The sequence below is a fragment of the Protopterus annectens genome, chromosome 11.part0, assembly GCF_019279795.1.
Source record: "Protopterus annectens isolate FY-2018-M chromosome 11.part0, PAN1.0, whole genome shotgun sequence".
In the NCBI taxonomy this organism is placed as follows: Eukaryota; Metazoa; Chordata; order Ceratodontiformes; family Protopteridae; genus Protopterus; species Protopterus annectens.
The window spans coordinates 1,324,965,723-1,324,976,876 of record NC_056745.1 but is presented as its reverse complement, the minus strand read 5'-3'; the positions used below and the strand labels follow the sequence as shown (position 1 = coordinate 1,324,976,876).

At 41.1% G+C, this 11,154-nt stretch overlaps 1 protein-coding gene across 1 annotated transcript in view; it reads right to left on the bottom strand.

Moving 5' to 3' along the window:
• Positions 1 to 3,598: 3,598 nt before the first annotated feature.
• Positions 3,599 to 11,154, bottom strand: part of LOC122815832 (endonuclease domain-containing 1 protein-like) — a 164,054-nt gene continuing 156,498 nt past the window's right edge. The window contains exon 2 of the mRNA XM_044088635.1: positions 3,599 to 4,676. Within this exon, the coding sequence (XP_043944570.1) occupies positions 4,119 to 4,676 (558 nt within the window). The 3' untranslated portion in view covers positions 3,599 to 4,118. The remainder of the gene's footprint in view (positions 4,677 to 11,154) is intronic.

Below are 11,154 nucleotides of genomic sequence, written 5' to 3'. Positions count from 1 at the left end.
GTGACTGACGTGATCCCCGGGGTGAATTTCCTATCTCCCATCCAATCGTCAAGGTTCCTTTTGAAGAGGGCCAAGGAGGCACTCTGCTTGACATGTATGGGCAGTCTATTCCAGAGTATGGGGAGTCTCTGGGTTAGGAACCTATCCCTCCAGCATGTTTTGTTCATTATGATGACAAGGTTTAGATCCCTGGAGCATGTGGCTCCGAGGGACTGGGATTTATTTATGTGAAGCATGTCCAATAGCTCAGGGTTTGACATGGCCTTGTAGGTTAAGCAGAGATCACCTCTGCATAGACAATATGCCACAGAGTATAGCTGGAGTTTTCTTAGATGGTCAACATAGGGCATCTGCTTTAGGTCTGTGATTCTTTTAGTGAGGTATTTCTGCGCCCTTTCCAGCTGTTGCAGATGTCTTATGAGGTACATACTCTATACTGGGTCTAATGAGGGATGAGTACAGTGGGACAATGACCTCCTTTTTTCTGGATGAAAAGCCCTTAGTGATGAGGTGTGCCACATAGAAGGATTTCCTGACTGTTGTGGTGATGTGGTTATTGAAGGTGAGACCACTGTCCACCTGTGTCCCTAAGTCTCTCATCACACTTTTGGTCTTTAGTGTGCTGCCACCTATGTGGTAATTCATGGGTACATGTTTTTTTTCCCCAAAGGGGATAACTATACATTTCTTGGCATTAAGCTTGAGCCCATGACTCTGGCACCAAGCATATGTTTCTGTAAGGCCCTTTTGTAGAATATCCACATCATTTGGAGATTCAATAATGGCTCCAAGTTTGCAGTCATCTGTGAACTTTGTTAGCCAGAGTCGCTTAGTGTTGGCCTGTACTTCAGGGAAATAGATGCCAAAAAAGAGCAGTCCCGGACTGAACCCTGAGGTACTCTACTTGTCATTTGTCTGGAGCTGGATTTGGAGTCGGCTACTTTTACAGTCTGGGTTCTGTCAGTAAGCCAGTTGACAACCCATCGATTGATGTAGGGATTTATGCCCAGCTTAGTAAGTTTATCTATGATTCCAGAGTGGAGGATGGTGTCAAAGGCCTTGGAGAGGTCCAGATAGGCAGTGTGGACCGCTTTACCCTCGTCCACAGCTCTGGAGACTGATTTGAAGAAGTCAGCCAGATTCAGGAGACAAGATCAGCCCTTCACAAACCCAAACTGGGTGGGGTCCAGTGTTTGAAGATTGCCAATGTCTTTGTTTATAAGTTCCATGATAATGCGTTCCATGGCCTTGCAGATCAGGCTCATCAGACTGATGGGATGGTAGTTCCTGGGATCCAAGGTGGATCCCCCTTGTGGAGTGGGATAACTGTAGCTCTGCACCACTCAGAGGGCACGAAGCCTGAGGTGAGGCTATGATTAAACATGACACTTAGGTGATGTGCCAGTTCATTTTGTGTGTGTGTGTGTGTGTGTGTGTGTGTGTGTGTGTGTGTGTGTGTGTGTGTGTGTGTGTGTGTGAGAGAGATGCACACTACATCAAAGTACATAAGCATAAGTGCTTGTTTGTGTCGGACTTAGAGTAAGAGTCATGTTAGGGTACATATTTTAATGTTACTCTTAGGGAATGCATTTCTGTAAGTTAATTTGAAGGGTTAGTTTTTGGGGCAGGGTTAATGGTTAACATCCATGGGTAAGGTAAGGAAGGGGGGTGATAGGAAAAAAACAAAATGGCAAATATGATGTAAAAGCTTTACACACACTGCCTGTAAAAAAGTTTATCATGAATACTTAAAAAACAGTGAAATATGACTTTGAGTAGTACCCATGGTTGGCATAATCATTAGACAGATCTCAGCAATGATGAAGAAAAAAGATATATAAAATATGGATTATGACAGTCTAAGAGTCAGAGAACACTCACTATTGGAGAAGTGAATGTACAGTTCAGATTTCTGACTCTGAAAAAGAAACATTTCTGCAAACATATTAGCAGATAGATGTCTGGAACCTGCTCATCTGAGTAACCCAGAGACGTTGGTATTACAGGCTTTGATCCAGAATCTGGCTTTGCGACAGTTACTTTTGCTTTTGGTTTGTTAAAGAGCACATAAGTTGATTTCCTTGAACATCTGGTGACCTTATGTAAATAGAATGTACTTTTGTATAAAACAGATTTACATTTCAGCTGTATTATGTTCTCGATCTCTGTACATATATATAAATAATAAATATATATATATATATATATATATATATATATATATATATATATATATATATATATATATATATATATATCTGTCTATGCAAACTGGGTGCCATAATCGAATCTCCAGCTGACAGCTGACACAAGCATCCTCCAAAAGGGTCTCACTGTGACAGATAACTGGTGCCAGAGCCATGGCCTAAAGCTAAATGCCAAAAAGTGCATAGTCATCCCGTATGGGAAAAACAAAGTGCCCACAAATTACCACATAGGTGGTAATCCATTAAGTACAGAAGAAGTAATTAGGGATTTGGGGACCCAAGTTGATAGTAATCTCTCCTTTGACAATCACGTGGCCAAAGTGGTTAGGAAGACCTTCTATAAAGCCCACCTTATCATGAAAGGGTTCACATCCAGATCAAGAAAGGTCATTGTGCCTCTCTACTCATCACTCATCAGGCCCATAATTGAATACAATGCCCCATTTGGGATGTACCTTACCCGACACCTGCAGCAACTGGAAAGACCCCAAAAGTACCTCACCAAGAGGATCAAGGGTCTCAAACAAATGCCCCATGCAGTTTGGCTAAAACAACTCCAGCTCTGCTCAGTTGCTTACCGCCTACTCAGAGGCCATCTGTGCCTTACATATACAGCCATGTCCAACCCAGAACTAATGGACATGCTCCACATCAGGAAATCCAAATCCCTTAGAGCTACACGCTCCAGGGACTCAAACCTTAGCACAGAAATAAATAGGACATGCTGGAGGGACAGATTCATATCCCAGAGGCTCCCCTCACTCTGGAACAAAATTCCAGTCCATGTTAGGTAGAGCCCCTCACTGACCCTCTTCAAGAGAAATCTTGACGAGTGGATGGGAGACCGTAAGTTTACCCCTGGGATCTCTTCTATATCCCTGCTAGACAGAGGCACAGTAAACTAACCTTAAAAGGGCTATCTTCTGTGGCCTACTAACAATAGGCACAGTCAACTAATCTAAAAGGGTAGTGAAAGCCAAACACACTTTGGCTAGGCTTATAAATGCCCTATGGCAGATAGCCTAGTATCAACCTATGAATCTATATAATTTCTCAGTAATGGATGTTTTATGCTCAACACTGGATTTACCAACAACATTTGGAATGCATACATATAAACAACCACCAAACTATGGAAAGACAAATAATTACTCCTGGCATGACCAATGGTAGAGCCCATTCTGGTGATTTGCTGAGGTGTGATTCTGAGGAATGGGGTCAGTACAGTAAATGCAGATGTTTTTCACTCATATTTGTGGGTATATGTGTGCGTTTCACACACACATACACACACACACACACACACACACACACACACACACACACACACACACACAGACACACAGACACACACACACACACACACACACACACACACACACACACACACACACACACACACACACACACACACACCAAAAAACAGTAATGAAGTAATAATAAAAAAAGTGGTTCTGAGAAGTGTGTACATGTATTTTTGTTTTCATCTCTTCTGTTGTGATCCAAAATAAAGTATATGTGAATGTTGCCAAGTCTGGGCCACATATCTTCTATTCAAAGTAAGAACAATGACTAGTCTATCAAGTTGATAATGTGAAAGTGTGAAAGATGGGATTTTCCTTTGAAATATCTTAATACACTTGCTTTTTCTGTGTTATATCACAGGCCACCTCTTTAGCTTAGCTCTGTAAACTGATTTTTAGAAAATCTGTCTTACGTAAATGGTAGCAAGATTCACAGGGAAATTATTGTATGTTGCATATTAGGGTGATGCATTTTGATTTGGAAGTAAGAGTTCTGGCGCTACTATTTTATGCATACATAAAAGCTATCAAGGGTAAGCTACAGATTTGTTGGCAAAAATACCAGCTGCAAATAGGAAAGGTATATTGATTTCACAGACTACTGCACTCAACACAATCCTTGGAAAAGTGAAATTTTACTGTTGAACCACTGACTTAATCGTGCCTCACAAACTGCAACTGTTACATTAGTTACAATGCATTGCAAATTATCACCTATTGCAGCATTAGAGATTATGCTTCCATTCACCGCTTTGCAACACATCGCTGACCACACATACTGAGGCACAGCCACTCTGTTATGAAGCTTAAGAGCATGTACTGTAGAGGAAGTCCCGGTGATAATGTAAGCAGTTTCATTATGGCAGTCTTTTTTCATGTTTTCCCGTGCAGATTCCACAGATCTCCACCCTCCTCTGTTTAGGGAGCAATTCATTGGAGCAGCATTTGTGAGGGTAAACGTTGCATCTTTGGCTGATCTGTTACATTGATGGCAGACTGGATTAAGATGGCCTCTGTCATATGACTGGTGTGTATAGTCATTGTTTACTGCCTGACTTGCATTTACTTTCTCCCTGATTCCAGTTACCCTGGGCATTTGGTGATTGCCCCACTCGACAAGGTCACGGATCTTCATCATATCATGTGGCCAATTTTGGTCTGCAAGCTAAAAAAGATGAAATAAATCATATTAAGATGATAATGTTTTTAAGCTCTTCTAACTTAGAAATAATATTTGTATCTATTTGGTAAGGATATAAAACCCATCTAACACAAGTGTGTGTGTATATTATAGATAACCATAGAGTACTGGTAGTATGAAGTGAGATACATAAACCTGTGTAATATGGAAGGATAGTGCAAAACTCATATTCACTACTTAATCAACAATACTGCAATGGCACTGAAAGTTGCTTCTACATCTTCACTCATTAATTCCCTGCATTTTTGATACTTTTTTTTTATTCTGATCAACAATATTTGATAGTGGATTTTTTTTCACCTGCTTAATAGCTGTATTAACGAGAAATTAATGTTCCTACATAAATTATTAAAAAATACAGCTAGGTCAGGGTCTGAGATACATTTATCTAAGACTATTAAGAATTTATAATGCCATCCATTTGTCATATGTAATTAATATATGCTTGGCATATGGCTTCTTTTCTTACCATTGGATGCAACCTGTAATCACAAGCTTTACCAAATCAGTTCCCACATGACAGTTAGCTTGTACATACCAAGTTCCTTACTCCCCATCCAAAATTCTTGAAAAGGCTGTTTTCATGCAAATTAAAAACTACATTATAAACTTAAGAATATTATATAACCAGAGTCATGACTTAAAGGACATAACACATCCCAAGCCTTACTAAAACTGACAATATTTATAAATTTGCATATGCATAGAGGATTGATCAGTGTCTTTCATTGACTTCATAAAGGTTTTTGATAATGTGAGACATCAAGTCCTTCTTCAAGAACTGAAGATTTACAAATTAAACTCCATAAACTTTGTACTAGTGAAAAGACACTTTGATAAAAGAACATTTGAACATTTGAAAATAAAGCCTGCTTCTCTTTCATACTGCTTCTTAACAGCTTAATATTTTGCCTTTTAGCCATCAGTACCTTTACTGTATATAGAGGACCTTGCCATCATATACTGTTGCATTCACTTATAGGTAAATGTCTGTCACATCACAGTCCACTATCAGATAAATTCAATTGATAATACATGTTTATTTTGAGAAGGCTAATGCTAAGTTAGTATACATTGCCAAGACTGTCTCTGGTAGCCAAAACCTAGTAATGCAACTTCCCCACATCAGGAAGAGATTAAACTGTTAAGAAACCCAAATATCTGGGTGATTATTTATCTATTACCCTTTCCTTTAACATACATACACAAAAATACAATCATTGAGATATATGAATCATTGTGACTCATTGCAGTGTGCACAGCCTACCCACCAGAGATACATTTTTAGTAAAGAGGCTTGACTGGTCTTATGTTAGAGAATTTAGCTAACTGATCATTAGAAAGTCACCTAATGGCTAGAAGTATAAGTTGCATTAAATAAGAGATGCCATTTCATCTGCAGTCAGCACAGAAGAAGCATTATTGCTTCTTCCTGAGAAAAGTGACATAGATCCACATAATTCCCAAGGTCATATTTCAGACTAGCACAGATTTTAAGATGCTGCACTTTGGTGAAAACCTCCATTTAGCGTTTGCTTTTAAAATGTGGATATGTACCATACTGTATACGTCTCCTCCACCCCACTCTAAGTATAGCCAGTACTTACCTGAATATAAAAAAATAAGGTACTGTTGTACCTAAAATGGGTCAATGACATTTCATCAAATGGCTATTCAGTGAATAGCCATTCATTGAACATGTATTGATCGAAGCAGCTCTTCAGCAAATGGCAAATGATAAGTCATGTATTGGCTATATACTATGTGCATCAGACAGAGTCAGCCCTGAAACACAGGTCTCTCAACTACTGCATTCACAAGGTAAACCACTCTCCTTTACAACAAATGTATGGGATACTAGACTATAGTAGCATATATATGGACCTGCTGCGTGTAGGCAAGGGAATAGAGTGGGCTGCTGGGCTACTTGCAGAGAACTAACAGCTTCTTGGAACAACAGGTACTCTGTCCAGTACTAAGTGCCCCATAATATGCATTAGGCCACATGGCTGAAGAACCCACTACAGTATGCAAGGGAAATGCCAAACAGCGGGGTCATAGGCAGACATACGACTGTCAATGCCAGAGTCCCCTACCCCCAACACATTAGTGTTCCCATACAACTGCAGTAACAGTATGTTTGCAAGGATATGTCAGCAGACCACACAATCCCAGGGCTGTCACAAAGAATCTGACCAAATGTTCTATTTTCCACAAAAGGCAAGGGTCACAGCAGGGGTCACAGTGTATGTCTGTCTGCTGTTGATAGTGTGAGGAATTAAACCTAGTTTGAAGCTAGCTGACCTATAACTTTCGCATATGAGGTACTCATATGGTAGGAGTCACACAGACTGTCAATATGCCAGAATCTGTTACTGCAAGAAAGCTGGACAAAGCCAGAGACAATGGGGGATAGGGGGACAAAGCTACAGACATTATACATGCTCTGAGTCATCTAGTAGGTGGCACCTAGTAGGTGACTAGAATAACAGCAGGTTGCAACAGGTCAGATTAGTAGCAGGATGTAGTATATTACTGGAAAAACACAACTGTATGAGGAACAGAGCAGACATATGGGGCAGAATGCTGGACATCCTGCAAAAACATGTAGAGCGAGAGGTATGTAGACTGCCACCCTGTGTGTGGTGTTACATCATGTACCCCATCATACCTACAACCATTTAGAGCAGGAGAGCTGGACAAATCCATGAGCTATAGAGGGACAAAGGCCCAAATATAAGGAGAAGGATTAACTACTGGCCAGAAAAATGTAGAAAGTTCAGAAATAACAGGTTGTGCATTAGCATGGGTTTCCTGATATGTATGGAGTCAGTAACTCAAATGTCTGTCAGTATTTCCTAATGTCAATCTGTAATGATTTGCCAGTAATGTACCAGAAAATCACAATGCTATGTACAACGTAACATATATATGACGCAAAACTCTGTAAAATCTATTACAATCTGTACAGTTGATAGGTATGAGACATATATTACGTTCAGCACACAGCTGAGGAATGCCGTGGACAACATATCATGGAGGTGATGGACTGTTGAAACAGGTGCAGCAGCCAACTGGCTGCAACATACAAAATCCTGGACTGGACTACAGGTAGGTCTGGCCTGGAGACACCTTGTAAGTACTGATAGTCACACTGGGCATGCTCCTATACTTGCGTAACTTGAGCCCATGTCTGATGCCTCATCTGCCTAAGGAAATGATATGTGAAAATATGTCTGTACATACAGACAGCTATGTATACGTATCTGTCTCGCCCTATCTCCCTCATACATGATTGCCATATCTATCAGTATGTGGCACACACACACACACACACACATATATATATATATATATATATACATGTGCATATGTGTGTGGGGATATACGGATGTCCACACTAACATGCAGAATACTGGGGTTAGGTGCACCTACACACACAACAGTTGTCTGATGGTAACAGACCAAGGCCACATAACAACAGAATCTGCCCAACCACAGAACTCTCTGCCTGTGGAATGTCACCCTGTAGACAGACAATGGTGAGCAGGTGGTGTAATGTACAATGGTTTCAATGCAGGACTTGGAGAGGCCATATTCTCACCGGCCAATTGTCCACCTTGCAAACTGCAACTGGCCAGACATGGCAAAACTGGTACCTGTACACACATAGCAGGGGTATTGCTAGATAGTGTTTCATTACTGTAATTGCAATTACTTAACTGTAAACTGCTTTTCATACTGAAAGTTGTATTTTCTGATTGTGAGTGCTCTATCTGTACTTTTCTGTGCTTTTTTTCTGAGGTTTCTGTATTCTACTTGGGTAGCATAGTCTGGATAGAGGCCTGCTGTATCCAGGCCTGGTTGTTTTGCTTTTTGAGTTTTCTGTGTTTCTAGCAGCCATTGTATGCTGGTAGGAGCTTGTCTTCTCTGTTAGTGAGAGTAACAGGGCTGCCTGACCTTCTCTAGCATGAGTGATTGGTTGAATGTGCAGGGGCTAGCATGATTGGGTAGTAATTTGAGTTTCTAAATTCTTCCATCTTTTCTGATATATAAACCCTGTGTTTGAAGGGCGTTGCACTTGTTTGCTCATTGCACACTGCCACTGCGCTGTTTTAATCCATTGTGCAGTATCTCAGTTACATTTTTTTCCCTTACAAGCACTCCTGTGTAAATGATGCTCTCCCTTGTAACTACTGTGATTTTATCCAGCCCTACTCACACCTATAGGTACACTATTCTGATAGTACCCACTCTACCATCCTTGATCTCACTTCCACAGATTCTGACAACCATGGACTGACAATTTCCTCTGGTTTCTCCTGCTAGTCTTGTTGAAATGGGCATCCTGAGACAGTGTAGCAACTGCCTCATGTACACAGATGACCCTCTTCTTACCTAGACCTAGGAACACAATATGTGAGCAATGCAGTTAGATTAAGAATATAGAATCCTTGCTGTCTCAATCACAAGCCAGTACATCTGGCACTGAGAAGGTTGTCTGCACAAACACCACATCTCTAACACCACCCACACCTGTACAGTACATTCCTACCTATGTAGAGGTTCTCAGCAAAAACATACCTAAACAAAAGAGACCACTGAGACAAAAGCACACATAAACATCACAACCCACCACACCAAGCACCACACATAGTATAGATTCCTGTGTCTCACAGCTTCTAAGGCCCAGCCACAAGCCGTATATACCAGTCACAGGAGACTCTGTTGTGAGACACACAGATATGCCCCTCACCAGGTTAGACAAGTGGAAAGTCACAGTAAGTTGCTTGTCAGGTGCTAGAATCCATCATATCACTCACGCACTCAAGTCTGTCAACAACAGGTACTGATATGACTCTGTCATAGTCCATGTTCATGTGAATGACTTGAGATGTACCTCTCTGGACTATATGAAGAGAAACATGCTTGAGCTTGCTGAATATCTGTCCCAGGCAGGTATGTCTCTAGCCTTAAGAAGCATCCTACCTTCACCCAGAATGATGCCTCAGTACAAGCATAATAGGATTGACTTTTACAATTGGCTTAGTTTCTGGTATCATTCCAAGGGGATCCAATACCTGACAGCCTGGAAGGACATGACTGACAGACCATGATGCTTTGCCAGAGATGGCTTTCTTCTGTCTACCCTGGGCTACAGGTTTCTGACAAAGGCTCTTGCATCCCCCATAGTGCCTTTTTTAGGCAAAGTCATGAGCACAAAATTAACAACGTGAAAAATTCTTCTAAACAAAATTTAAAGGTCATGCTGCTAAGTGCTAGCAGTCTTAACATGAAACTGCACTCATTGCAAGCATTCCTCACCAAGGAAAATGCTGACATTTGTGCAGTCATTGAAACCTGGTTCAAAGCTGCAGAGAGCAACCCAGCCTTACCAGGTTACTTGTCCTTCCATATTTTCAGAGCCCAAACAGAGGGCTACAAAGCCAACAGAAGTGGAGTTTCAATATTTATCAAAGACATACACACCTCCAGGCTGGTCAAACAGTATGACGCACAGGAGGCACCCCAAGTGCAGTTAACTGTTGATAAAAAAACTATTCAAATCATAGCTAGCTACAGAACCCCAACCCTGACTTAAGAGGCCCACTCCACCTATCTGCCTAACTTGAATCCATCAAGATTCAAGCCTCTTCCCTGATCCTGGGTGACTTTAACTACCCCACCATAGAGTGAAAGACCTATTTTAGCTAAAACACGAACGCCTAGAGATTCCTAGACTTCTTCAATGCCAATGCATTGAATAAGCTGGTCGACACCCCCACAAGAGGTGAAAATATCCTGGATCTGGTATTAACCAACATGAGTAGCGACTGTAGCACCCCTACAGTGCCATCCTCTTTGATAAGATCCAAACATAATGCAATCACTTTCAAAGTCGCCCTCTCCCCTGATGCCCCCCTTTGCCAGGGTCGAAGAAAAAAACTTTTCCAAAACTGACTACAACCTCCTGTGAGCAGGTATAAGCAGCTTCACAGATACCATCCCTTAAGCTGGAACAAGCACTACTGTCTAAGCCTACACCAAAAAACTATATGAGCACCTATATAGCTGCATGGATTCAGCAATACCTGACAGGACCAAATCACTTTCTTCAAGGAAGAGTAAACCTGTCTGGTGGACAGCAGCAATAAACATACTATGATAAAAGGAAAAAATTGCTGTCCAGGACCAAGAAGGAGCAGGTGCCAAGTTGGAAGCAATCTTTCTTTTGTCTGAACAAGCAAATAAGGTCACTGGTGAAATCTTCTAAGGCTAACTTCGAGTCCAAATTGGCCACATCCACTAAGGAAAATCACAAGGCCTTCTTTGCATATGTCCGCAATCTCAAAGGTAACTCCAAAATCTGCTCTGAACTGGTGGTCAAGAATAGCACATACACAAACACCATAGATAAAACCAATCTGTTGGCAGACAAGTT